The 25,416-nt window shown below is 40.3% G+C and overlaps 1 protein-coding gene across 1 annotated transcript in view; it reads right to left on the bottom strand.

Annotated features, from left to right (window-relative positions):
- Positions 1-25,416, bottom strand: part of DPP4 (dipeptidyl peptidase 4) — a 79,923-nt gene that overhangs the window by 13,153 nt on the left and 41,354 nt on the right. Inside the window, exons 11-22 of the mRNA XM_052653013.1 lie at positions 19,479-19,614; positions 17,147-17,191; positions 14,710-14,817; positions 14,359-14,426; positions 13,151-13,204; positions 12,652-12,773; positions 10,899-10,946; positions 10,560-10,658; positions 8,384-8,453; positions 5,798-5,992; positions 3,372-3,426; positions 2,659-2,758 (exon numbers count right to left, since the gene is read on the bottom strand). Of these exons, the coding sequence (XP_052508973.1) occupies positions 2,659-2,758; positions 3,372-3,426; positions 5,798-5,992; positions 8,384-8,453; positions 10,560-10,658; positions 10,899-10,946; positions 12,652-12,773; positions 13,151-13,204; positions 14,359-14,426; positions 14,710-14,817; positions 17,147-17,191; positions 19,479-19,614 (1,100 nt within the window). The remainder of the gene's footprint in view (positions 1-2,658; positions 2,759-3,371; positions 3,427-5,797; positions 5,993-8,383; positions 8,454-10,559; positions 10,659-10,898; positions 10,947-12,651; positions 12,774-13,150; positions 13,205-14,358; positions 14,427-14,709; positions 14,818-17,146; positions 17,192-19,478; positions 19,615-25,416) is intronic.

The raw sequence follows: 25,416 nt of genomic DNA, 5'->3' as shown, positions 1-25,416 counted from the left end.
TATACCATCAGAAGTATCTCCTTCAGATTGTTTCTGCCTGGCTTGTTGATGCATCCAGACTCCTGTCTTTCCATACTCAGCCTTGTAACCAATTCCCATTATCCCTTCCCTGGAGGACAGAGGGAGATCAAAACAGGGTGATCTAAAACCCAATCAATAACCCACCTGCAGAAAAGTCAAATGTGAAATGCTCAGTGACAAGGACACTACATTAAAGATCTGACTCCCTTAAAGATCTTGATTAGCAAGTCATTTAATGTCTAAATTGTCTTGAATTTCTTGGTCCTGACATATGTATATACCCTACTTTAGGATATTCTCTTTCCTGCTGGAAACTCCCCATAATTTTCAATTACTAATTGCTCACGTGAAACATAGTTTTTTAGGTGGGGGAGGGACAGACTGAAAGGAAAAAATTCAGTTATCATTATTTGAAGTACAACACCATACTGGCTCAGCTACTCCATCATAAGGCAAGTTAAACATCTGTTTTCTCTCATTTTGTGGAGAGAGACATATATATACATATAGCTATATGTACACATATATGTATATTTCTTAAAATATCAGTGAGAAAATGTATTGTTGCTGAATTCCAATATAACTTTAAAAATGTGAAATAGCTTTTTGAAAAAAGACCAGGTTACAGTAAGTAAATAAGTATAATATGTTTCCATTGTGCTATATAGATTAATGGGGTGCATATCACTGGAATTGTACCAGTATTTCAATACAAATTTAATTAATTATTTAGAAGAACGATCATCAAAACAATAAGATTAAGCAACATTCTAACCCTTTTTGAATGACTGGCATTGATAACTAGTATTAGCTGTTCCAGGACAGGGAGGCCTGGCGTGCTGCAATTCATGGGGTCGCAAAGAGTCGGACACGACTGAGTGACTGAACTGAACTGAACTGATATATATTGCTCAGGCCCTTTCTATGAAAATCAAAATCTTTTCCTCCACAATGAGTTTTTATTATTTTATCATTTTGATTAAAGTGAATATAGACTATATGCAATTGTACATATCTAGAGGACACTAATATAGGAAATATAATATTTTAAAGCACACTTTAAAATATGACTTTCCAAAAATGTTCATCTTTTAACTTTAAATATAAATAACTTGGGATGTACATTTAATGGGGTGGGGGAGTAGGAATAGCTTTTAAGGGCAAAGTAATTTTTCCCCCAAACAGGCACAATTCTTCTTGTCCTAGAACATAATAGCCCTTTCTTATTATGCTAACCAGGTTTTCTTGTGTAAGAAGATCTAAAATTTTTAAAATACTGTTTAAAAAGTGCTTAATGTCGGGGCTTAATGTGGGGCTTCACTGATAGCTCAGTTGGTAAAGAATCTGCCTGCAATGCAAGAGACGTGGGTTCGATCCCTGTGTTGGGAAGATCCCTTGGAGAAGGAAAAGACTACCAACTCCAGTATTCTGGCCTGGAGAATTCCATAGACTGTATAGTCCATGGGGTCGCAAAGAATCAGACATGACTAGGCATCTTTCACTTTCACTAATGTCAGTGTAAACTTTTAGCAGTATGTCTTGCAATACTATTTATGCACTCCTTCCATTTGATTTTTGAGTAATATTGTTCAAATTTTCACACATGTAAGAATTCTAGAAAGTTCCTGTTAGATTGGTCCGTATACATTTAATGAACTCTTCTTACCATTCTGTATTTCCAAATTCATGAAGATTGTTTCTATTATTTTACTGACCACCAGAGGTCTCCAGAAATAAGCCGTCATACAGAACAATTAGTATCAAGCAGGAAAGTATTATATGAAAACAAATCTATTGTGTAAGGACCAATCCCAACCATGTTCTCCAATGTTTTTCAATAGAAAGACAATGATGTATCTTTTACACACTGGCTTCTCTTGACTTTAGAGTTTTCCATAGCTTTGGTATTACCATATACTACCATACATTAGGGCATAAAATATTTAAGAAGCATATTCATTATCAATGATTCATTCATTATACGGCATAAATGACTTGAGATGGGGGTCAGAAGAGATACAGGAAAATAATTCATCTTTTCACCACCTCTGGCTCTTCCCCACTACCTAGAGTTCCACTGCTTCCCCCTTCCCCTTGGGAATCATAGCCTTACATGTGTATGATAGAACAATACTTTCTCAGTGGTGAAAAGAATATTCTAAAGTGGCTTTCACCTACTTAGTGGAAACAAAGCCCCCAGGAGTTCTCCTGCCAAAGTCTCTTCTTTCCACCCAAAATCCTACTTTATATGCAACCTTAACCTGAAGGGAAAGAAATACTTCTCATATTCTTGTAATAGGTGAAGCCCCAAAGTCAGAGTAGAATAAAGGTAAGGAAGTGTATCTGAAGAACTGTAGCACTGGGAATGTTTTAAAATGTGGAAAACATAATTTCTTGATAAGACATTTAGGAAACAGAACTGGTTGCTAACTAAATATATAGGTAGCATTTAATACCATCCAGCCTTTCCCAACAGCAGAAGAAGTGAGACTGTTTTATTACAGGTATCCATAAAGTACATCTACGAAGAATCAGCTTCTTCACTGTAGAAACAGGGAAACTAAAAAATGAATGGCTTTGGCATTGAGACGTGAAGGTTCGCACTCAGCATCTCTGTACCTGAGGGCCATCACCTACCATAGTACTCCCACTTGGAAACAGGCGCCACAGCTATTCCACACTTGAACACACCACTTCCTGCTCCCAGCACCATTGAGGTTACGTACCCTCCGTATGACTAAGAAATGGAAACAGTTATTTTTATGGAGGTAAAGGAATTAAGGACATATGGTAAGCAAGTCGCAGTTTCCACATTTCTCACATCTTTATATACTGTGCCTCTTTCGAGATAGAAAGCATGACAGAGGAGGCTTAAATTGGCCTTAATTGGGCAGTATCTAAAGACTACCGTTCAGAGCCTCGGTCCCTTTTCTTGGTAGGTGTAAGAGGGAAAGTATTGACATTTTGCTCAGTAGTACTAATTAAAAACAAAATGACAAAAACAAAAAAAAAATGTTAAACAAAACAAAACAAAAAGGCAATAAACTCTGTTTTTACTTTTTTGGACTCCTGAGAAAAAAAGTGTCTCTCCTTCCCTCCCCCACCTCAATCTTTCCTTCTCTTTATCCCTCTTTCTTTGTTCCTCTTCTTACTTGCTCACCTCCTTTCCCCATGGTAATAAACAAAAGTGTAAGCCTGGGGGGGACTCATTGCCCAGAAATCTAAGACATTTGGACCTTCTTAGATGGACATGATGGTTGTGATTTACACCTCCAAATATGTACAAACAAAAGTAAATTATCCTGTTTTGGATTATATTCACTAAGGAACACATCAGCCAAAGTACTCACCCAGCCCCAAATTGCAATCCGTTTGTCGTCCACAAATCCCATTTTTGAAAACTGTCTAAAATGCATGGAAGAAGTCCACGAATTAGTATCACACTGTGTATAGAAAACGAAGGTAACTGCACAAATGTGAAACCCTGCCATTTGTTCCCTATTTCATTCTCTTAGAAATTAAGATTAATTGCTACCAGCAATCAAATAAACACCTGAGATCAATGTCTATCATTTTTAACTTAAGAGCTAGATGAACAAGGTTTACTTGTTTTGGAGTCCATAAAAATTATGTCTGTGTGTGTGTGTATGTCTGTGTCTGTATGACTCACAGAAAACAAATCCTGGCTGTTTTTTTCACAGCTGTATATAAAAATTTGCAGCCCAGATGCACTTTTTTTACATAATTGAATTTAAACCTCTCCAGATGTTTTTCAGTTTGAGAGAGGCTGCCCCTGCAATAGGGAAGCGTGGGAGCATGGAGAACATCTGTGCAGGGCTGAGAAATATCTCTGGGCCCCCTACCTGAGAACTTAAACACCATTCTCTAAATACATCCCATCTTATGATGGGTGTTGATTAGTTAACTCAACACTATGAAATATGAGGCAATTCTTCCTTGAAGGATTAAGATGCCTTTTTGTCACTAAATTGTGTGGTTGGAATCCAGGTAAAGAAAGGAGAAAAATATTCTTTGCATCTATTTTTTAGTCTTAGCCTTACATCAAAAGGCAATTGGTTTACTTAAAAAAAAAAAAAATCTAGCAAATGGGGCTCTTGGTAGTATCGAGGGAGGTGGGGGACCCTCACACTGACCTATATGTGACCTTAAGAACCTTTGTTTTCAATTGACGGTATACGTCTTAGACTGCCCTGAGTTAAGCAATATTAGAAAAAATTCAATGTAAGCAGTTTTCAACTCATCTTCTCCATGTAAACGTTTTAAACTTAGAACACATACATACAGAAATGTGTACCAAATCACAAGTGTACAAGCTCATAAGCCTTTACAGAGTGAGCATACCTTAAACCAAAAAAGGGGGCAATACTATCATCCAGAAGCCTCTGGGTCATTTTTCTCTTTGAAAAAAAAAAAAAAGTTCTTTCATTGAATCCCAGAAAAATTTTACCTGAATTTGTACCAATATAAATTCGATTGTGGATATAGGATATATACTTTCATTCCTGGCTTCTTTCACTCAACAGTCTGTGAGATTCATCTGTGTTGTTGTACATAGTCCCTTTGAGTTGCTGAAAAGCAACTAACTCATTACTTTTTAAACAGAGTTGTATATTGGGGATAACACAATTCTATCAATTTAGTCTTGAGAGGCCCTGGAAGCCATGCCCTTTCTCACAGATGACCAATCTGGATAAATAGAAATGAATTTGTAACATATCAAAGCCTCACTCTTGAAAACAACTTATGCTCTTATCTAAATCTTTTGTTTATTTATTTTTCACTTTCAAGGAAAATAGCTAATCATTAACTTTGATTTAACAGATTTAGGATTACTTAATAAATTGTCATCTTTTCTCCTTGTTCGTTGTTCATTTTTTAAAAGGCATTTTCTTCCATCCATTTAATCATTCACAACTTTTTTTTTCCCATTTCCTTGTTTCTGATTTCACAACACTATTTAAAATTGCTAATTTATTATGCTTTCCAGACATCTCTGCAGTTGGTTATGGAACCTCAAAGACTACATTCCCCATTTACCAGTTAAATGCAACTGAAAGTAAGTTGAAGGGAAACCCAGATTCAAGACCTGACCAGTCTTGGCAAATTATCTAACCTAAGAGCCTCCATTTCTTTACCTGAAGTGTAAGGTCTGAACACTCATCTCTCAGGGTTGCTGTAGCTTCCAGGATAAGGCAGGCAAAACGCTGCATGTTACATGTGCACTCCAGGATAACCACCAATTAAGATTAAAATCTTTCTTAAGTCAGACCACATCTATTTATAGTCTCACAAATGATGTGATTCATCCTTAAAGAATCCCTTATTACTGAGTGACAGCGGTCATATTCCACAACTTGCCCAAATTGGGGGAGGAACTCTCACTCAGCAGAATGTAGGAACCACTCCTAAGACTTCACGGCTGTCATCCTACTCTGACATAAATGTACACCAATCTCCTCTATTTATCCTTGACTATAGGGGTGGCTTGCTTGTTTAGTTAGATGTTTACTCAGAGGCACATTTATCTCTGTTTTGTCCATGTGTTTGATGAATTGTGAGTCCCTATTGCTAGAAGATGGTAGCACACATATCAATTCCCTTTCTAAGTCTAAACATAATATTTTCACTAAAAATCCATCCCAAGGATGAATGGTTCTTCCCAGGACACTTGAAATTCTTTATACTTCACAACTTTAAAATATAAATGGGGGGTGGGGAATTAAATAGCCTCTGAATTCACCTCCTAGTCACTCACCTGGTTGCTTCAATTTGATCTTCAACTTCAAATGTTCCCAATCTTCTGTTGATTGCGTGCATGATCTTATCTCCTTGGTAACCACTTCCTCTGCCATCAAAGCTAGCTACTATAATGTTTTCTGTGCTTGCAAGGTAAGTAGCCCAGTTGAGTCTGAAGATAGCATCTGCTTTTTGACTACAGGGGCCTGCATATCTGTGAAAAATCCCAAATTGTTAGCCTTTGTGGTTTTCCTGAATCAAATGAAAAGGGCTTGCCTTTCTAATTCCCCGTGGACAAGAAGGGTACATCCTTCCTGTTCATGAGCGTGAAATCGTGCCAGGCGCCAGGGTGTTCTCAGTGGGTCCTGTCAAACTTGATAGTCGTGACAACATGACTATACTGGCTGTGTGTTTCCTCCGAAGATGCCCATCAGTTTTATCTTTGAAGATTGCTATCAAACACAGACTTCACAGGCCAATGTTTACTAAGCTGCATATATCTTGGAAATCAAAGAAGTAAATACTCTAATAATTAGAAGAGGGGAGTTGTGTTCAATGAAGAAATAATGAAGATGACAATAAATGCAGCTTCAAATATATCTTTCTGATTGGGCTTACAAACACTCTTAGACTACAAGTTTCCTTGATTAGAACTTCCTGAGGACTTCCCTGGTGGCTCAGATGGTAAAGCGTCTGTCTACAATGTGGGAGACCTGGGTTCGATCCCAGTGTCGGGAAGATCTGCTGGAGAAGGAAATGACAATCCACTCCAGTACTATTGCCTGGAAAATCTCATGGACAGAGGAGCCTGGTTTCCATCCCTGCATGTCCTATAGCAGTCAAAGTCCTTAACTTAAGTAAGCTCAAAGTCCTTAAGGAGCCTGGATTCCATCCCTGGGTTGGGAAGATCCCCTGGAGAAGGGAATGTCTACCCACTCCAGTATTCTTGCCTGGAGAATTCCATGGACAGAGGAGCCTGATGGGCTACAGTCCATGGGGTTGCAAAGAGTTGGACACAACTGATTGACTAACACTTTCACTTTTTTTTCATTGCACAGCTTTAATTTTACACTAGATACTGTATCATTCTAAGTTTTAGAAAAAGAAGGCATTCATGAATTTCTTAAGCAAGTAAACATTTTTTTTTAACTTGTGAAATACCCTGGTCCTTTCAATGATATTCAATTTGGTAGAGTTAATAGCTTCCCTGAGTATTAACTATGTGTCAGGTTAAATAAACTTGAAGATTAAGCAACATTATTTTTAAAAATGGAAAACAAAGATTTAGACATCTAAGAAAATGAAGAGGAAAATCACTGAAAAGAACTGGGCCTGAATTTACCATGTTTTTTTAAACTTTCCTAATGAAAGGGAGATTTAGTTATTACTTACTGAGGATTCCAAAGAGATAAAAATATCACTTTTTTTTTTTCTTTTTAAACAGACCCTTGTGTCAAAACATTACTCTTTTTTAACTGTAAAGAATCTTGTTCAGTACTGGGGCTAAGGCCCCAAGCAAGTGAATGTTACTGTAGTCAAAATTTGACTAAATTAGGTGTAATGAGAATCCAACTGTGTATCTGAAAGTTTAAAATACCTCTTTCTCTTTTTCTGAACTTTTATGTCTGGCTTACATGGAATTGTAAATGCAGGGGAACGTGCTGTATAAAGGGTGTGTCTCATGTTAGTATCTGTATTCCTTCTTTTTTTTTTTTTTTTTGGCTAGTAACAACTGGAAAGTATCCCCAAGTTTTCAGTTTTCTTTTCTGTATTATGGACCTGATAGAACTGACTACATAGGCTTGCAATGTGGACAAAATAAGGCCAACTACCTGCATGCAGCAGGCACGCAGCACTTGTGTTGGTTCGTTTTGTTTTGAATAAAGGAAATGAGGCAAGCTGGGATAGGAAGACTGGCATTGTGGCATTATATGTGAGGTCAGGGCAATTTTGGAAAGATTGAAGTAGAATGTTTTCCTGCTAATTACCCAAAATACAAAGATACCATATTTAGACCTCATGGGAGCTCACATTTACGGCTCAAAGACTTGTGATTTCAGAACTTTCTCTAGGACTTGGAGAAGTTTAAATTATATAATGAATACTTTCTCATATCTTCTCTTCACCAAAAACAGGAATGGAAAATACCAGGCAATGATAATTCAGGAACTAAATAAAGAGAAACCTGACACTGGAATGAATTAAAGACCACCAATGAGAGATATCTGGGTAAATTTAGGGATAAGGAAACTGTGAAGACTAGTAATACCCATCTATTGCTTATTAAAATGTCTAAGAGGTAAGGATGAAAATGGAGACTTGAAAATCTCTTTCAAATTCTCTTGGAGTTCAAGGGGGAGAAAGAATCAAAACAAAACCCATATGCCATTATGAGGGAAAAAGAGTGTCTAGCTTCTCTATTAGAAAGATGGTAGAAAATATAGACTTGGATCTGTAATTGCAAAATGGAAGAATTATTAAAATTGCTTTACAATAATTCAGGAAGAGAGAAAGGATGCATTTGTCTCTATTTTTCAGTGAGCTACACTGGGTAAATATGTACAATGGTTAGCTTCTGCATTATTCCTTTAGCTTGAATACTTACACTTCTATTAGCAGAGGATATTTCTTGGATTTATCAAAATGAGGAGGCAAGATCATCTGATACCAAAATTCTAAACAAACAGAAAGATTAATTAATGAATTAAGAACACATTAGCACGTGGTTTTGGTTTCTTATCTCTGTCAGTGACGAGTAACATGTAGAGTTTAGCAATTTGTTAAATTAGAATAGAAAAAGAAAATGAACTGTTTTGATTTAGCATGCTTTTCAGCTATAAAAAATATTCTCTTTCAGGTTAAAATACTAGTTTAAGGTTAAAACAAAGTTGTTGCTAATGGGTCTATTAAATACATTGGTGTTTTGTAAAATAAAAGTGCATCTTAGAATTGCTAATGTTTTGTTTTTATGATTCTGTTCTTTGGCATCTGATCTACTTATCTAGTTTGTTTATGGCTTATGTTCTAAGTTTTCCTCCAAAATGTTTTCCTCGTCTTGAATTTCTTTGAAGATGTTTAGGATTTTTAGTTGGCCTTAACACTATTTTAAAATTCTGATTTAATAACATTTTTGTAATTCTTATTGCCATCCCAGGCTGTAAGCTGAGTTCCCATTTTCAGCTCTGTGTTTCACAGAATGAAACCAGGTTTATGTGGGGCAAACTGTTCTGCACGATCTTGTGCAGGTCTGTTTAATTCTCTCTGCTTGATTTAACATCAGTTTAATAAAATTTGTCCCTAAAAAATAAATTGGTTACCTTTGCTACCAAATTCAGGCTGATTAGTTAGACTAATCTTTAAAAACGAGAGAGAAAGAGAGAGAGAGGAGAGTTGTTTCATAGTTTAATAAGATTATTTCCAGCTTCAGTAGATTTAACCTACAAGGAAAAAAATCCTTATCTCTAGAGATGTTTCTTCCTTATGTTCACCTTTCTTTTGTATTTTGGTTGTTATAGTTATTTTAGTTGAGGAAAAAAAGAAAAGTTTAGGAGTAAAATATTTACATAGGTAGATTTTTCTTTAATTTGTATTTTGCTGGTTATTTTATGCTTTCTGATCAAATATGCTAATGAGAACTAAAATTTTAGTTTCTTTTATATTTGAGTAGAATGTCAAACTATCAGTTGATCACGATGCTTTTTAAAAATATGTCAAACCCGGTATTTGACCTCTCCTTTGTTTGAATCAGGACTAGTTAACTGGAAATGTTTTACTTCCTATATTTTTTAAGATGCACAGTCTTTTCTCTGGGGGTCACATCCAAATATTTAATATGTTATATTGTAATATTCAATGCCTTCTGTTCCAGGAAGTCCAGTTAGCTCTTCAAAACCCTAAGCCCTTGCCAGTCAAACCAGATTCAAGGGCCAGCAGCACTAGCATCACATGGAAGTTTTATTACAAGCTTCAATCCTGGGCCCACGCTCACGGGCTGGCTCAAAATGTGCACATTAATGAGGTCCCAGGTGAGCCATAAGCACCTGCAGTTTCAGGAGCATTGCTCTAAGCTCTTCTTCAGAAGCACCCTCCACTCTCCATCCTATTCCCGCCACTTAAACCTGGAGGAACTGAATGTCATTATTAGCCTTTATTAAAAAATAATCTAAAATAAATCACTTTTGATGGATCCCCCCTTCCCTATGAATTATTAGCCCTTAATGGAAAAAACAAACAAACAAAAACAACTACAAAAAAATGACAGGATTTCCTACTCAAAGAAACCCCTTGTTCTTAGTGGTCCCTGAACATAATACACGGTCAGGCCATTAGGCCAGGGCCTATCACAGAGAGGAAGTTAGGAAAAATTCAAGATTTCTGTCCTGGGACTGAAATTTCAACATTTTATAGCCAAAGTTAATTTTTTTACACAAGTCATTTTCAATCTGTTTGGGTTAAAGGTAAAATATATTAGTATTTCATTGTTAACACAATTAATACTTAATAGTAGAATAAAATTACTAATGGGATGATACTGAACTAGCGAGCAACAGTGCATTTTATTAAAATATTTTCCATTTAAAAGAATACATTTTATGTAGAATATTATATTTTTAGATTAAGAAAATATAAAACTAGTCATTCTTGTGATAGAACATTTTATGGAAAAGTAACATTATAATATATTTATGTATAAAATACATACTATCAGATCAAGTTACATTTAGTTATCGTTTTATTGGTGTTTCCATGAAAAGTTATGTTCTGAGAGAAATTTCACTTACTTGTTCCATGCAAATGAATGAAGTCCAGTTTCTTTGAGGGCATCTGGACATCCTGCAGCATTTGATCCAGATCTGAATTGTTTTCCAAGACTCTCAGTTCTCAACAAACATTTGAAGCATTTGTTACAACGTGAAGAATTTGGATTGTGCAAAGCAATAAGGAACAAGTGGGTGATTCACTGATGAGACTATACATACTTCATATTTTAAGCCTTGTGTTCAAGTCATTGTCAAGACACTCTAAAGCTGAAGAAATACCCATTATGCTAAGCACAAGTTGCTCCTATTCACACACACTTTCCTAAAAAGCAAACCAAGGGTAAAATATGAAAATGTTACCTTTATCATTGCTGCTGTTATGCAGAGTATAGAGGGGCAGACCAGGACCTGTTAACATAATCAGGGAAAAAAATATATTTCAGAGCTTAAAAAAAAACAACATACTTTTCAAAAATAGCATTTGTTACCATTTAACTTTGATATAACTTTGACACCATTTAGCTTTGATAGAATAAATATCACAGTGGATAAAGGCTTATAAGTGTTAGCTGATTTTCTTTTTCCTTAAAATGAGTGCAATTTGAGTCTAACAAGTATTAATATTACTGGAAAGGTACCAAGCTCTGGAGAATGAAACAGAAATTGCACATCTGGCCCTGCTTAGTGCCTTGCGCACATTATTTTGTCCGACCCAATTCTTCTCTGAACTAAGCCTCTGAGACCCAGAGTAAGCCACCAGCCTTCCTGGCTCTAACTCGGAAGTCCAGAGAGGCCACACCCTCTCTCAGGCCACGCCCACTAGGGGGTGGAGCTCAGGAGACAGGTACCCCGCCACCCACCCTCCACTGCCACTCCACTTTCCACTTCCCCACCTTCAAAGGGCAGATCCCCTCCGCCGCTGTCCCCACTATGGAGGACTGGGCCAGGCGGCACATCTGCAATGTGCCTGACTTGGATAAGCGATTCCTTCCTGGCATGCGAAAGTGTTTTTCTCACAGGCTCAGATCTTCACTATTTATTCCAACTGTGGTAGTTGCAGAGTGGAAGGTAATGTATAGAAAAAGCTACTTAGTGAGCTATTTAATTTTGACACATTTGGATCACACTATTAATTTTTACACTTGATCAGAACCACAGTGGAGGCATTTTAAGGACCTGGGATTGAATCCTTGACTTCCCTGCTTTGTGACTTAGGACAGCATACCTATGCTTCAGTCTCTTCATGTATAAAATTAGGATTACATTACAGAGTTTTCTTAAGGATCAAATAAGATCATGAATACAAAACTTGAGCACAGTGCCTAATATACATAAAACACGTGCCCAAAAAGGATGACTGGAAACAGCCATGGTAAAGAACTAGGAAGAAAAATATGATATTAAAGAAAATGCACCAGTACAGAAAGGTTCAGATAAGCAGACCTCTTTTTGGCAATGGACAGTTCTTGTCAACTTTTCAGAATATTCAAATTTCTTCCTCTCACTTTGAGAGGTAATCTAGTGTTTAATGGCAGAGGCCTGTGTCTAAACCCGCTTGTGCTTCTTATGACTGCATGACCTATGAAATCACATTACCTCTCTTTGTCCAGATTCTTCATTTTTAGTAAAGAAAATAACAATAACAACAGTTACAGAAGATGAAGCTGTGAGCAGGCTGAGTCACAGGACCCGCCTTATGTACATTTTTCTCATTTAAAGGGGCAAATGTATACTATAATTTGCATTAAAAAATGCACACTAGGTGTGTACATAAGGATGAAAAGTGCCTCTGTCACACATAAGCTCTGGGTATATGTGCTTTCAGTCTAAAAGCAAGCCTCTTGGTTAGAAGGGGAAAGAAAGATGGCTAACTTACCACTTACCTGTGAGTGGAAAGGGAAAAGGACTTATGTGATTTCAAGCATTCAGATTCAATAGGAGAGAAGTGATCAAGGCAGAAAAAATATTTCTTAAACTGGACACTGAAAAGGAGGTTTCAGGGATGGTGATGCTAAGCAGGAGGGTGGTGAGAAGGTTGTTCAGAGAGGGGAGGGGATGGAGGGAACGACTTGAGAGGGACTTTGTGGGTGCCCCCTGCTCAGTTCAAACTTACCGGAGCATCTCAGCTGATAGTACTTTGCCCCTTGACTGAACGATACAGAGTAATACTGACACCTGTCTGGATTCAGCTCACAACTGAGGCACATCACTTTTGTGTAGTCATTAAGTTGGATTCTGTAAAACCAATGGTGGAAATTAAGTACTTGATAAAGGGATAAATGAAAGAAGGAATTAAATAATGCCATTTACTAGTTTCAAAGATATCAGAATGCCAAGAAATACTCATGAAACTTAATGAGTTAATATGCAATAAATGCAGGAATTAATCCGTTATAACCTCAAACCTCCCATTGTTTGCAAATATCACAAAACATCTAATAAAGTCATGCTCTTTTGATGACATATGGGTTGGTTTATACAGGAATAAAAGCATTCGATAGTAGTTCCAATTTAATATATTAGGACTAGGCAAAAAAACTAAAAAATGAAAACATAAGAACTGAAATTGTTCATTAGCTAAAAGCTCATTAACAATTTGATAAAATTCTTACTTATAAAGATTTCTTCCACCTGGCATTCCTTTATATTCATTACTAGTGTAGTATCTGGGGAGAAAACAAATGGAATGTATTAATTATGTTTTACAGAAAAAGTCAAGTATATTCCCTTTAACTCAACTCCCAGCATTAGTGTTCATACAAGTGCATGTGTGTTAGTGCTTGTATCATTTTTCCCTGCCCTTTTATTTCTCAGAAATAAGGGCATCATCTGTAAATAGGGGATTCTTTTTTTAAAAAAACAGGCTAAAGTATCTGAATATGAGGATTACTCCCTTAGTTAAAATGACAAGTAAAAACTCAAAAAAAGTCTTCTTTCAGAAAAATATGACTGGACAACTAGTCTGAAGTTGAAGCCCCATTTATCTATGTGGTGGTGGCGGATTAGTCACTAAGTTGCGTCTGACTCTTGCAACTCCATGGACTGTAGCCTGCCAGGCTCCTCTGTCCATGGGATTTCCCAGGCAAAAATGCTGGAGTGGGTTGCCATTTCTTTCTCCAGGGGATTTTCCCAACCCAGGGATTGAACCCAGGTCTCCTGCATTGCAGGCAGATTCTTTACCAACCAGGGAAGCCCCCATTTATCTGTACTGTTTTCCATATTCTCTGTTTCATAACACAGACCACTCGGTGGCAGGTGCCCTACCCTTCTGAGAGTGGCAGAGCCACTTTTAAACAGGACCTTCAACAACTGCTTTGAGCAATGGCAAAACTCCTCTGTGGTGAAACTGATACAGAATTATAAAAGTGCCTCAGGTTCCAGTGGAAAACAACACTCCCTGTCCCACCATCTCGTGCATGGTCACTGACAGCCTCCACAAAGCTTTCTGTTTGCCACAGGTTAAGGCTGAGACAGGTACAGTAGCCTCTCCAAGCCTGCTAAACATACGGTGTCAGCTGAAATCTACCAAAATGCCCCAGAATAGTTCAGTGTTCCAAAACGTTTAAGAAAAAGAGGCTGCAGCATTTCTAATGTAAAGCAGGTAAGAGCAAGAGGTAGTGCTGGTTGGTGGCATGGCATCAAGTCTGCTGAGCATATGCGAAAATCATTAAGGCTTCCGTATGTTAGAAAGAAAAAAGTCCTGAACACATTCCAAATAGACTACTCTTTATTTGTAGAAGATTTTTCCCTTATTTCTGGGCAAAGGAGGGCGTGATTCTGACAAATACATCGACATCCTACTGATGATTAGAATACTTACAGATAATCACTGGTAAGAGCTTCTATCCCAATGACCTCCCAGGCTCCTTTTGTAATAAATGTGCAATTCTGATGGGATTTAAAAAAAATAGGCTTATTAGACTCTCGCTCTGATCAAAGTTAAGGGGAGGATTAAATAATTTATATCAGGAATTCAGGTAATCTCAGGTCTTTTTCTTGGGTCTCTTCACCCCATCCTACCTTACTCCAGATACCACCGGGGTATCTGAATTAGTCTAATTATTTAAACAGACTAATTACATAGTGATCGACTTTACCACATGATTTCCACTTCAAATTAGTTTCCCAAAAAAGGAGATCAACCCAAAATAAATCATGTAAAAATACTCACTCTCTTATCTGTTTGGAAGTGACAAATGTGTTTGTAACCCTCTTCGTTGCTAATGATCTTGTAGAAGCTATTCCCGTCAGAGGTAAAATGAGGCTCTGCAGGCCTAAACTAGAAAATAATAGAAAACATGAAACATGTTAAAGCACATTAGTCTTAGCTCAGTACCAGTTTTAGTTTCAGAAAGTCCTTCCAACACCTATGCTCAAAACCCATGATTCATTTACTTGCCAAATGCAATCAGAGGGTCTCAAGAGAAAATTCTCCTAGAAAATACAGACAAAAGATTTAACTCCTAAGGGCTTTCTGGAGGGGAGCAAATGAAAGAATGGGGTTCCCAGGTGGCACCGGTGGTAAAGAGCCTGGCTGCCAGTGCAGGAGATGTAAGAGATACGGGTTTGATCCCTGGGTGGGGAAGGTCCCCTGGAGGAGGGCCTGGCAACACACTCCAGCATTCTTGCCTGGAGAACCCCAGGGATAGAGGAGCTTGGCGGGCTATGGTCCATAGGGTCACAGAGTCGGTCATGACTGAAGTGGCTTAACATGCATGCATGCAAATGAAAGAATGTAGGGAGGATTACACTTGACATTCAACACAGAGCAGTGGTCATTGTTACCCTTAGGCATCTTCTATCTGTGGAGAATAATGCTATGATGTCTTGATACAAGCGTGAAAAAAAAAAAAAAAAGCATCAGTCTCTCAGTTCTAGCAAGTAAATTTCCTCCATGTCACAACGTGCTTCCTTGAAACAGACTAATATTATTTTTGACTGTTTCTGGTTGGAGGGTGGTTTGTAATTTGAGGGATGCCCCGCCCCCAACCTTGTTTCTTATACATCATGTTTTTGAAAGTCAGACTTAGAAACTCTTCAATCATTTCTGGACTAGATACCATAAGGAATGTCTGTCGTGTATTTCATACGGAAACATTCATATAGTTATCATTTTTATTATAAGCCTTCTCATTTTGCTAAATAGGATCAACAATTTACCCCAAAAAATAGTTGTATGGAAATAGAGAACAAAATTTCCATTTTCTACAGTTCGATAAAAGATAGTTCTCAGAACATAATGTCGTTTAAGCAGAAGAGGGTCTCTCCCAGCCTGATAAGAATATGTCTCTTTTGACTTCGATTTCCTTACTACACTGAGAGCAGGTAGAAGATGGCCTTTTAAAATTGTTGGTTCGCTTCACCCTCGCGGTTTCCTCTCTCATCAGCTCCCATTTTGGGAAGGAAGAAAAATGCTTCTCTCTTCTATTTAGTGATTCAAAGCGAATTCATTTATGGAGCAAGCCGAGGCGTGCAATACACTTGGTGTTCTCATTACAGAGCTCGGAAACACATTCCCCTCTCTAGACCTGTGTTCACAGCCTTATCTTTTTAATACATTTCCCTGTTTCCCCTGGATGGAGTTGTGCCTAGTAGAAATGTGTGAAAAGTGGCATCTGTCTGGTTAAATACAGAGAGGAAAAAACATATTTTTTTCAAAGAGTCGTGAGGAAGTGTAGCATGTCTCTTGCCATGGAGGAAACCACTTTTCATGTTGGCAAACCTCTCCCCTCTGCCCAATCAATGCCTGAACAAAAAGGACGTGTGAATGCTCGGGGGCGGGGGCTCCAAGCCCAGCTGGCAGGGCTGTGTTTCTGGACCAGGGGGTTGCACCTCTGTGCTCCGAGAGAGAAGAAATTTGTATGTTTTTTAATGTCACTTTGTTTCTCTCATAAAGGGGCTGAATAGAAGTGGTTACAAAAATTAGGTGTGATTCCATCTTCCTCTTTCACACTGCCGCAGAGGCTGGAGTGCCTTCATCAGCTCGCTTCACTCCATGGTCTTGTAGCAATGTGGCCAGTGAGCCCCCACCAAGGCGCAGTGTGAGGCAGGGGGAGTCCCTGAGGGGCACCTGCTTTCTTGGATAAAGTTCTGCCTCAGGGTATAATAAAGTATGAACCCACTTATGATTCCTCCAAAGAGAGGGGCAGAGCGGGTGTGGTGTGTTTGCCACCTCGATTCAGCAGTAGGTAGTTGCGGCTCCTTCTGCATTTGTGCAGGCTGTGGGCAAAAACCGTGTTTTCTGCCTCCAAAGTACCTAACGTCAAATATGAGGTCAACGAGGACATTTGGCATCTTGGCCGCCTCTCAGCAACGGTTGTTTTTTAACTTTCTGGGAGCTAGAAATTTGCCTAGAGTATGTCTTTTGTTTTATCTGCTGTTCTCTTGAATTTTCAGTTGTCCTTTTACTTTTTTTCAACTGAACATGTTATATATTCTCTATAAAAAGTTCTCGCTAGAGGGAGCATTTAAATGTTATAAGGAAAAGGTCAACTAATGTCTCTATTAATAACAAATAACATAGAGCCCTTGTTTGTTATATCTGCATATGAAATAGCTCTGAGTATCTGATCCACAGAACAGAAAAATCCATAATTTTTACAACTTACTCTTCCAACCCAGCCAGTGGTACTTATTTCAATGTGTTGCCGTCCCTAGGGAGGGAAAAATTGAGAAATGAGATATGAATTCTATCTTTAGCTACAATTGGTGGCAATATAAGCAAGTATTATTGTACTGAAACGAAAGCTATCTCTATTCACATATTTATATTTATGTTAGTACCTTTTACATAACTACATTAGAACATTTACCTCTCTCTTGCCTAGAGCTCTGTCCTGGGAGTGTAATTTGTAGGTCATCCCTAAAACTCATCTAGCATTTTCAATTCAGTGAGTACAGAACCGAAGACTACATCATCTTTCTTCCATCCCCACCAGCTTGTTCTTACTCCTTTATCCTTCTCCAGGTTAGTGGCACCATTTATTCAAACCAGAGACCTGGGAATCATTCCAGCCTCCCACTCTTCTCACAGGAACCTCCTTAGCCCCGTCTTCTGCTTTTTGGCTTCTTTCACCCTTCCCCACTGCTTCTGCCTTAGTTTGTGTCCTGTCGGGTTTCCCAGGTCCATTGCCCTGATCTCCCAGTTGTAGCCCCTGATGTTCTGTTCTCCTTCCAATCTGCTTTCCACTCCACTCAACCCGCAGCTGACTTCATCAGGCAACAGATAGTTCTATCTCATTATGATCCTCTCCTATTTAAAACCTTGAAGTAAGCTACCTCTGTCTTACAGGGTAAGGCCAAACCCCTCAGAATGGTACCCGAGCCTTAGCCTATATCTCAAACCTCAGCAACACTGCACCTCTCCCTCAACCCTAGTCCTATGTATCCCCAGCCCCTGTGGGCTCCAAGATGTTCACCTCAGATGACTTGGCACAGCTTCTGCTCATAGGGTCCACATGCCATCCTGTGCCCCGCATATGGCAGCTTACTCCAGGCTGCTCTCGTCTCCTCTGTGTCGTCTCCCATCTCCCTTAGCCTGTCCCTAATCAAGTTGATTATCTCTTTTGCCCTAGATTTCCTCTGTACCTTGCATATACACTTTTAGAGCACACTATCCTGATATTGGAATGATTTAATTGAGAGGAAGCAAAAAGCTTGGTTTTATAGTTTAGATTCTGGCTGATGTTGTGACCTAAGCAAGCTCCTTAACATTACTGAGCCTGTTTCTGCAGTGTCTGGCTACTGTGAGTGTTCACAGTAATGGTCATTATTATTGGTCTTCATAACAATATTCCCCACTAGAAAATAAACATTTTGCAGACAGGCATGCAACCTAATATTTTTTTTCCACCCAGAGCCATGTATAGAACTTGGAACAAAACAGATATTCAATGATTGCTATATACATATGAATGAGTGGATCAAGATACAGGGCCCAAGATTTCTGAGGCAACTCTGCCCTGTGCCTACCCAGAATGAAGTAGGGAGAGGAGGTATGCAGGCACAGAGCCCATTACCAGAAAAGGGCTCATAGCAGTGTCCTTGGTATATGCCAGAAAACCTCCCCCAGACTTTCCCCTCCTGAGGCTGTTGATCTCTAAGGGGCTTTAAATTTGATCCAAGAGCTGAACCTTGTGGTCTCTGCGCTAGAAAGGCCCCCAGCACTTCAAGGTTGGATTAACACTTGCCTTAATGTTGCCACCCTGTCAGCCTAGAAGTTATCTATTTACTTGCTAAAGCTGTTTACTGCTGAAAAGTAATCATAGTCATAAGTGAAGTGAAGTGAAGTGAAGTTGCTCAGTCGTGTCCGACTCTTTGCAACCCCATGGACTGTAGCCCACCAGGCTCCTCAGTCCATGGAATTTCCCAGGCAAGCTTACTGGAGTGGGTGCCATTTCCTGGAGTGGGTTGCCATTTCCTTCTCCAGCGGATCTTCCCAACCCAGGGATCGAACCTGGGTTTCCTGCACGGCAGGCAGATGCTTTACCGTGTGAGCCACCAGGGAGATCCATCATAGTCATAGGGTGGTTATTAATAATAGGTTTGTGGCCTCTTGATACTTGTTTTGTTTCTTGAACATATATTCAGCAACTTACTTTGCATACTCTGTTTTCTCTATTGAAACATGTTTCCTTGACCTTGCAGCCCATGGTTTTCTCAGACTTTGTGAATTTTGACATCAAATTTTCCACCCACCACCCATATCCCAAGTGATAGTCACCATAACTAAAACAGAGCAGTGAAAGGAGGTGAAATAGAAGTACCACCAGGTTATCAAATTATCTAAAAGTCAATCAAGACTTATTCACTGCCTCAGGGTCAGACACAGTAGAAAGAACAGAAACTCAAACTATATTTCCTGATAGCATTCTTCCTGTTTTCATACAGCCCTCAGATCACATGGAGCTTTGGAAGCGGAATATCCCAATTCAACCTTACCACTGAGGAAATCCATCTTCCTGTGGACCTGTCATAGTCACAGATATCCATGATCGAATAGTTCTGAATCCTGCGGAGCCACTGCAAAGAAATCCTTTCTTCTGTTACCCACGTCACGTCACACAAGTAGTGATCCCTGAAAGGAGGGAAGGAAGGAAGGACAGAAGGATGGAAGGAAGGGAGGGTGGGAAGGAGAGAGAGAGAAGCTATTTCCAGACCTCGGTACAAATAGACATTTTGCTCTGTGAAGTCAATCTTCATGGGAATACAATTTTCAATAGTTGTTGAAACCATTTAACACCATAGCATTTTACCCTTTCTTACAGCACAAAGTGAAACTTAAATCTGAATGGAAATCAAAATATATCTGACAGGAAGAAGCAGCTAGCATCTCACAGGGTACCATATGTGACTCACACCATGACTCAGGACTTTGCAAGTCCTCAACTGGCCTTTGGTGGTGCTGGGGTGTCAAGAGGGACCTTTTCCTGTCTCTTTTCTGCTGTCCTGAAGGAGCATTAGATTGAAGCCAGAGATTCTGGCTGAGATTTGAGTCTTTTCTGATGATTTGTTGTGCTTCTCTAGAAAATTCCTGCTAGTAGGTAGAAACTAGAGCTGACCCCTTTCTCAACTTCAGTTTCAAAGGAGGAGAAAAATGGACTCATATCTCCGCAAACTTCGAAAATCAAATCATTATATCATACTAATCTTTTCTCAAGTGTCAAAATATGAATCATGTAAAGAAATTAAGGAAACTTTTGTTATTTTAGCATCAGTTCAGTTCACAAATAGAGATATCTCGAGCAGTGCAGGCTCCTCCAACACATACCTTTAAGAATTTTTGGAATTACATTCTGAGTGATAGTGAGATGCATGGAATTCATAATTTACCTTCCTGCTAGCCTCCCTAAATATTTGCTTTGGATAATTTATGTTATTTCATTTGCTTCCCACACCCTTGTGTGATTTTGTATGTCTGTTCTTAAATCACTCTTGTCGGGTGTCTGATAAAAACCTTGCTTCCTTTTGTCACAAGGATTCCAAAGGAATCTTTTCTTCCAGCCCCTTCCCATCTGACCCTGTGGCCATATCTGTTCCCCCTAAAATGCTCCTCCTTTACTTCACAGGCTGTCCCTGTCCCCTGCTCATGTTACTAGGCTCTCTCTCCTGCTTACCTGCAGACTCTTTGAGGGTTCACGGGGTATCTCCAGGGCCTAGCAGACTACCTGGCACAAAACAGGCACTCACGAAAATTCTGTGGATGTGGCGCTGAACAGACGGGGTAATCCTGTCCCATCCTTGCCACCTAAATAGCTCTGTCCTTCCTCAGAATTAATAATCACTTCCTGTCTCCGCTCCCTTCACAGACACTGACTCCAACAACAAATATTTATCAAGTACTTAGGATGGACCATGTGTTAGATAAAGCGCTTTAAATCCTTCGCCTTTATGACGTGGAACACTCACTGTGTTAATGTGCCCAGGGGTGCCCAGGCCTCCAGGCTGCCCCTCTGCGGGTGGCAGGAGCTGAAAGAAGACTAGAGCCCCCACCCAGCAACACAGCACCACATTCACACAGAGACTCCTCTCTACTCCAGCCCTTTCTCTTGCTTGTTAAGAACTGCGCCCTCTCCAGTCTGCACGGCTGGTGTCCCATGAACACCCTATGAGGTTTCCCAGCTTTGTCAACCTGCCTTTCAGTTGACATGCTTGAACTTCCTTAGTTGTCGTTGCTGTTTAGTTGTGTCCGACTCTTTTGTGACCCCCATGAACTATAGCCCACCAGGCCCCTCTGTCCATGGGATTCTCCAGGCAAGAATACTGGAGTGGGTTGCCATTTCCTTTTCCAGGGGATCATCTGACCCAGGGATCGAACTCACATCTCCTGAATTGGCAGGCAACTACTTTACCACTGAGCCTCCAGGGAAACCCCTCAGGGTGTTCTTAAATATCCCCTGCCCATGAAGCTTTTTTGAAGACCCTTCCTTCTACATGGCTATCACAGGTCTTGTGCCATTTATCCAAACCCCTAGGCTGCAGAGTCTGAGCTGAATGCTGCTTCTGCTGACCCAGGAGTGAGAGCATCTCATCAAACTCTACTGCACTGAGCCCAAGGCAAAGGAGTTAAACGAGAAAATGGAAAGGCAAATCTATCTTCCTGGGGATAGGGAATAAATACTTGCAAAGGGAATGGAAGAATGACGCGCAAGATAGAAAACAAACATTTTTGAAATTAACTTTCTAGACCAAGGGCCAGAACACTTTTTCAGGAAAGGGCCAGCCAGTAAATATTTCCAATTTTTTGGGCTACGTGCTCTGTGTCACAACAGCTCAGCTCTGCCTTGGCAGCGCAAAGCAGCTGGAGACAATATGTAAGGGATGAGTGTGGCTGTGTGCCAACAAGGAGAGGCTGAGATGTGAAGTTCATGTAAATTTCATGAGTCAGGAAGTATTATTCTTCTAATGATTTTTCTTCCCAACCATTCAAAAATGTGAAAACCGTTCTTACCTGTGGGATCATCCAAAAATGGGTGGGGGCTGGATTAGGCTGGCAGGCCCGGAGGGTGCTAACCCTGGTTCGGTACCAGTAGTTTTTACTATTTTAAGTCAAAACCCCTTTGTAAACTAGATGAAAATCATGTACCTCTCTCTAGAGAGAAAAAGCTTCCCCACACACATGCACACATTTTCCATGGGTTCCATGGGCATCAATAAGGATAGTGGACTCCAGAAATGAACAGCCTTCCTCTTTTCTAAAGTGGCCTGGTAGGAGAAAGGGGCAGGTGAGGTGGAAGAAAACCCTGTAACACGATTAGTGGGTCTCCTGGTACTATAAATTTATCTACTGAAAGCCACAAATTATGCTTCAGGTTCAGCATTCAGCCATATAAAAATAACTTTTCTCCATTTGAAAACATTGAGCAACAGAATTTGGGAAGTCTGCCAGGAAACTCACATGCATCTGGCATCTTCCCTGCCTGTTTCTAGATCAAAGGTTCCTGAACCTGTATCTTCAACTACCTTTGTCACTCTTCATAGCCCAAGGTGTACTCTGCACCCTGCGAGGGCTCCATAAATGAGGTTCACCAGTGGCGCGGACCGTAAATTCTGAATTCACATATAAACACATTTCTCTTTAATCACGGTTTCTCCTTAGGATCTGGAATTTAGGGGAGATGGAATGAGGGTGCACAATCCACCCCTGATCTGTGATCATGCCAGGCCACGATGTCAGTGAGTCATGAAAAAGACATAAGGAAACCAATGGCTTAATAGTACTTTCTACAGGAAGATTTAAGTCCCCACTCAAGGTCAGAAAAATCCAACAAGCGGGATCATCACCTACACTTTGCCCTTGGTGCCAACTGTATTCTGTAAAAACAGACTGGTCATAGGGGTTGGGGGAGGGGTGGAAGAGTGACCAGGCACTGTACAGGCAGCCTGGTATCCCCATGAGCTGCTGACTGCCTATCCCAGGCTAGACATAGTGATTTAACCAGTTCTTCTAACTTCCGGAACAGAATTAGCCCAAGACGAACATGGTTGATTTTACTACTAAAGCAGTGAAGCAATTTCTGGACACAAGGAGAGTTCAAACCCATGTGGAGTCCACTCTGTGCTAGGAACTGGCCTAAGTGCTGACATAAAACTCATGACCACCTTATGAGGAACGTCAGAGTTCTTGTTTTGCAGACAAATAAACAGAAGTGAGGAGAGGTTAGGTAATTCATCCAAGGTCATCCGCTGGACAGGACTGGAGTCAGTATTAAAAATAAGCAGTTGGCTTCAGATTTCCTGCTCCAAGTAACTCCCTCAGTAGAATCTCCACCCATCCCTCTGGTAAACATTGCTGGTTGGTTTCACTCTCTTAATTCTTTTCTGGATAAAACTCCTCACTCTACGAAATCTATTTATTCCTCGAGAGTGTGTATAGACGGAATAACTGAATATTACAAAGCAAATCCTATTTAAATGTGCAAGGAGAGACTTGCCTTTGAAAGCACATGACAGGGAATCCCTTTGTAAAGCGGCTGTTGCCTTTCAAAGAGGAAGCATGTAATAAATGTCTGTTGTGTGATATTAAGTTCTCTAATTTGTGTAAATGTTTCTTTTGGTATGTTAAAGATACTTAAAATAAAGTACTTATTAACTGGAAAGAATATTGGAAAGAATACCACTTCTAAGAGCAAAGACCCTGGCACTGGGAAAGATTGAGGGCGGGAGAAGGCGACCACAGAGGATGAGATGGTTGGATGACATCACTGACTTAATGGACATGAGTTTGAACAAGCTCTGGGAGATGATGAGGGGCAGGGAAGCCTGGTGTGCTTCAGTCCCTGAGGCTGCAAAGCGTAGGACGCGACTTAGTGACTGAGCAACAGCACTAAAAGCAACTGCAGGTAGTAGAGTGATTGGAGCGGGCATCCCGCCAGTGCTGGCCACAGGTTCCACGCCACCCTCTGCTCTGACAGCAATGCCAGCCCTCCCAGGTCCACTGGCAGGTTGCTGAGGACCAGAATGATGGAGAAGAGCTGGAGCAGAGCTGAGATGCAGAGCCCAGGGCATGTGAACTCCTAAAGTGCCTCCTTTCTTGCATACATTGCAGCATATTTCAGTCCAGTTCACTGACCTCCGGAGTGAAAATCCCAGATCCTGAAGGTCCCCACTTTATAGAACAAGGGTCATCAACTGTCCAGAGGAGACACAAAGGCTGTATAAACTCCTATCCCCCCCCCCACAACACAAAGTCAACCATCCATCTGTACACGAACTTATCTATTCACTTATTCTACATGTATTGATTAGGCACTTGCTATGTGCCAGGCACCCTTCAAGGTGCATGTGTGCTAAGTCATTTCAGTCATGTATGATTCTATGTGATCCTGTGGACCATAACCCGCCAGGCTCCTCTGTCCATGGGATTCACCAGGCATGAATACTGTAGTGGGTTGCCATGCCCTCCTCCAGGGAATCAAGCTCACATCTCTTATGTCTCCTGCATTGGCAGGCAGGTTCTTTACCACTAGCACCACCTGGGGAGCCCCACTTCAAAGTACTGGAGACATTATTGTAGGATTGGCCCAACCCTACCTATAAACTTGTCCTGTTTCAGTCCAGTAATGTGAAGCACTTGTCTAAGTAAAAGTTAGGAGACTTACGATTTTACATTATCTGCTATTTTCTCCCAAATATTTTGAGCTCTCAAGTTCCCAACACAGGACTTCCTTGGTGGTGCAGATCTGCCTGTCAGTGCAGGGGACTCGGGTTTGATTCCCTGGTCTGGGAAGATCCCACATGCAGAGAAGCAACTAAGCCCGTGCACCACAGCTACTGAGCCTGTGCTCAGCAAGAAGAGAAACCACTGCAATGAGAAGCCCGCACACCGCTACCAAGAGGAGACCCCACTTGCCGCAACACTGAACAAAGATCCAGCACAATCAAAGATAAATAAATAAATAAGAAATAAAGAAAAAAATTCCCAACATAGGCAGTCAATGCAAACGAACAGTTTAATCTGATCAACTTGAACTTTTAATTCATTGAGGGCAGCCACTGGAGGAGTGGCTGGTTCTTACTGGCTGTCAGAGGAGCCCCGTCTAACAAACGAGCCTAATCTTCCTGTAGGATTTCAGCTGCTGGGAGCTCTATGATGAAAGGATGAGGCCTAGAAAGAAAATCAGGAATGGGCGCGGGCAGAGAGGGGCCTCACTCCAGGAGTGAGTGAATTACCATGTGACACCATAGAAGCTGCGAGGCAGCTGAAGAGGCATATGTTGCCTGGATGCACTTGACCCTGCTGATCTTCCCAGGAGGCCAGAAAATGGAGCATCACTGTGTACTAGAACATTTTTCACCAGAGGGACCTCAAGCCTGGTTTTAGAAAAGCTGCAGCTGTACTGATGCTAACAGAGACCAGAGCTGGATTTGCAATTTCATA

This window comes from Budorcas taxicolor, chromosome 2 (assembly GCF_023091745.1).
Source record: "Budorcas taxicolor isolate Tak-1 chromosome 2, Takin1.1, whole genome shotgun sequence".
NCBI classification, from domain to species: Eukaryota; Metazoa; Chordata; class Mammalia; order Artiodactyla; family Bovidae; genus Budorcas; species Budorcas taxicolor.
Note: the sequence above shows the minus strand (reverse complement) of the source record. Positions and strands in the feature narration are given on the sequence as shown.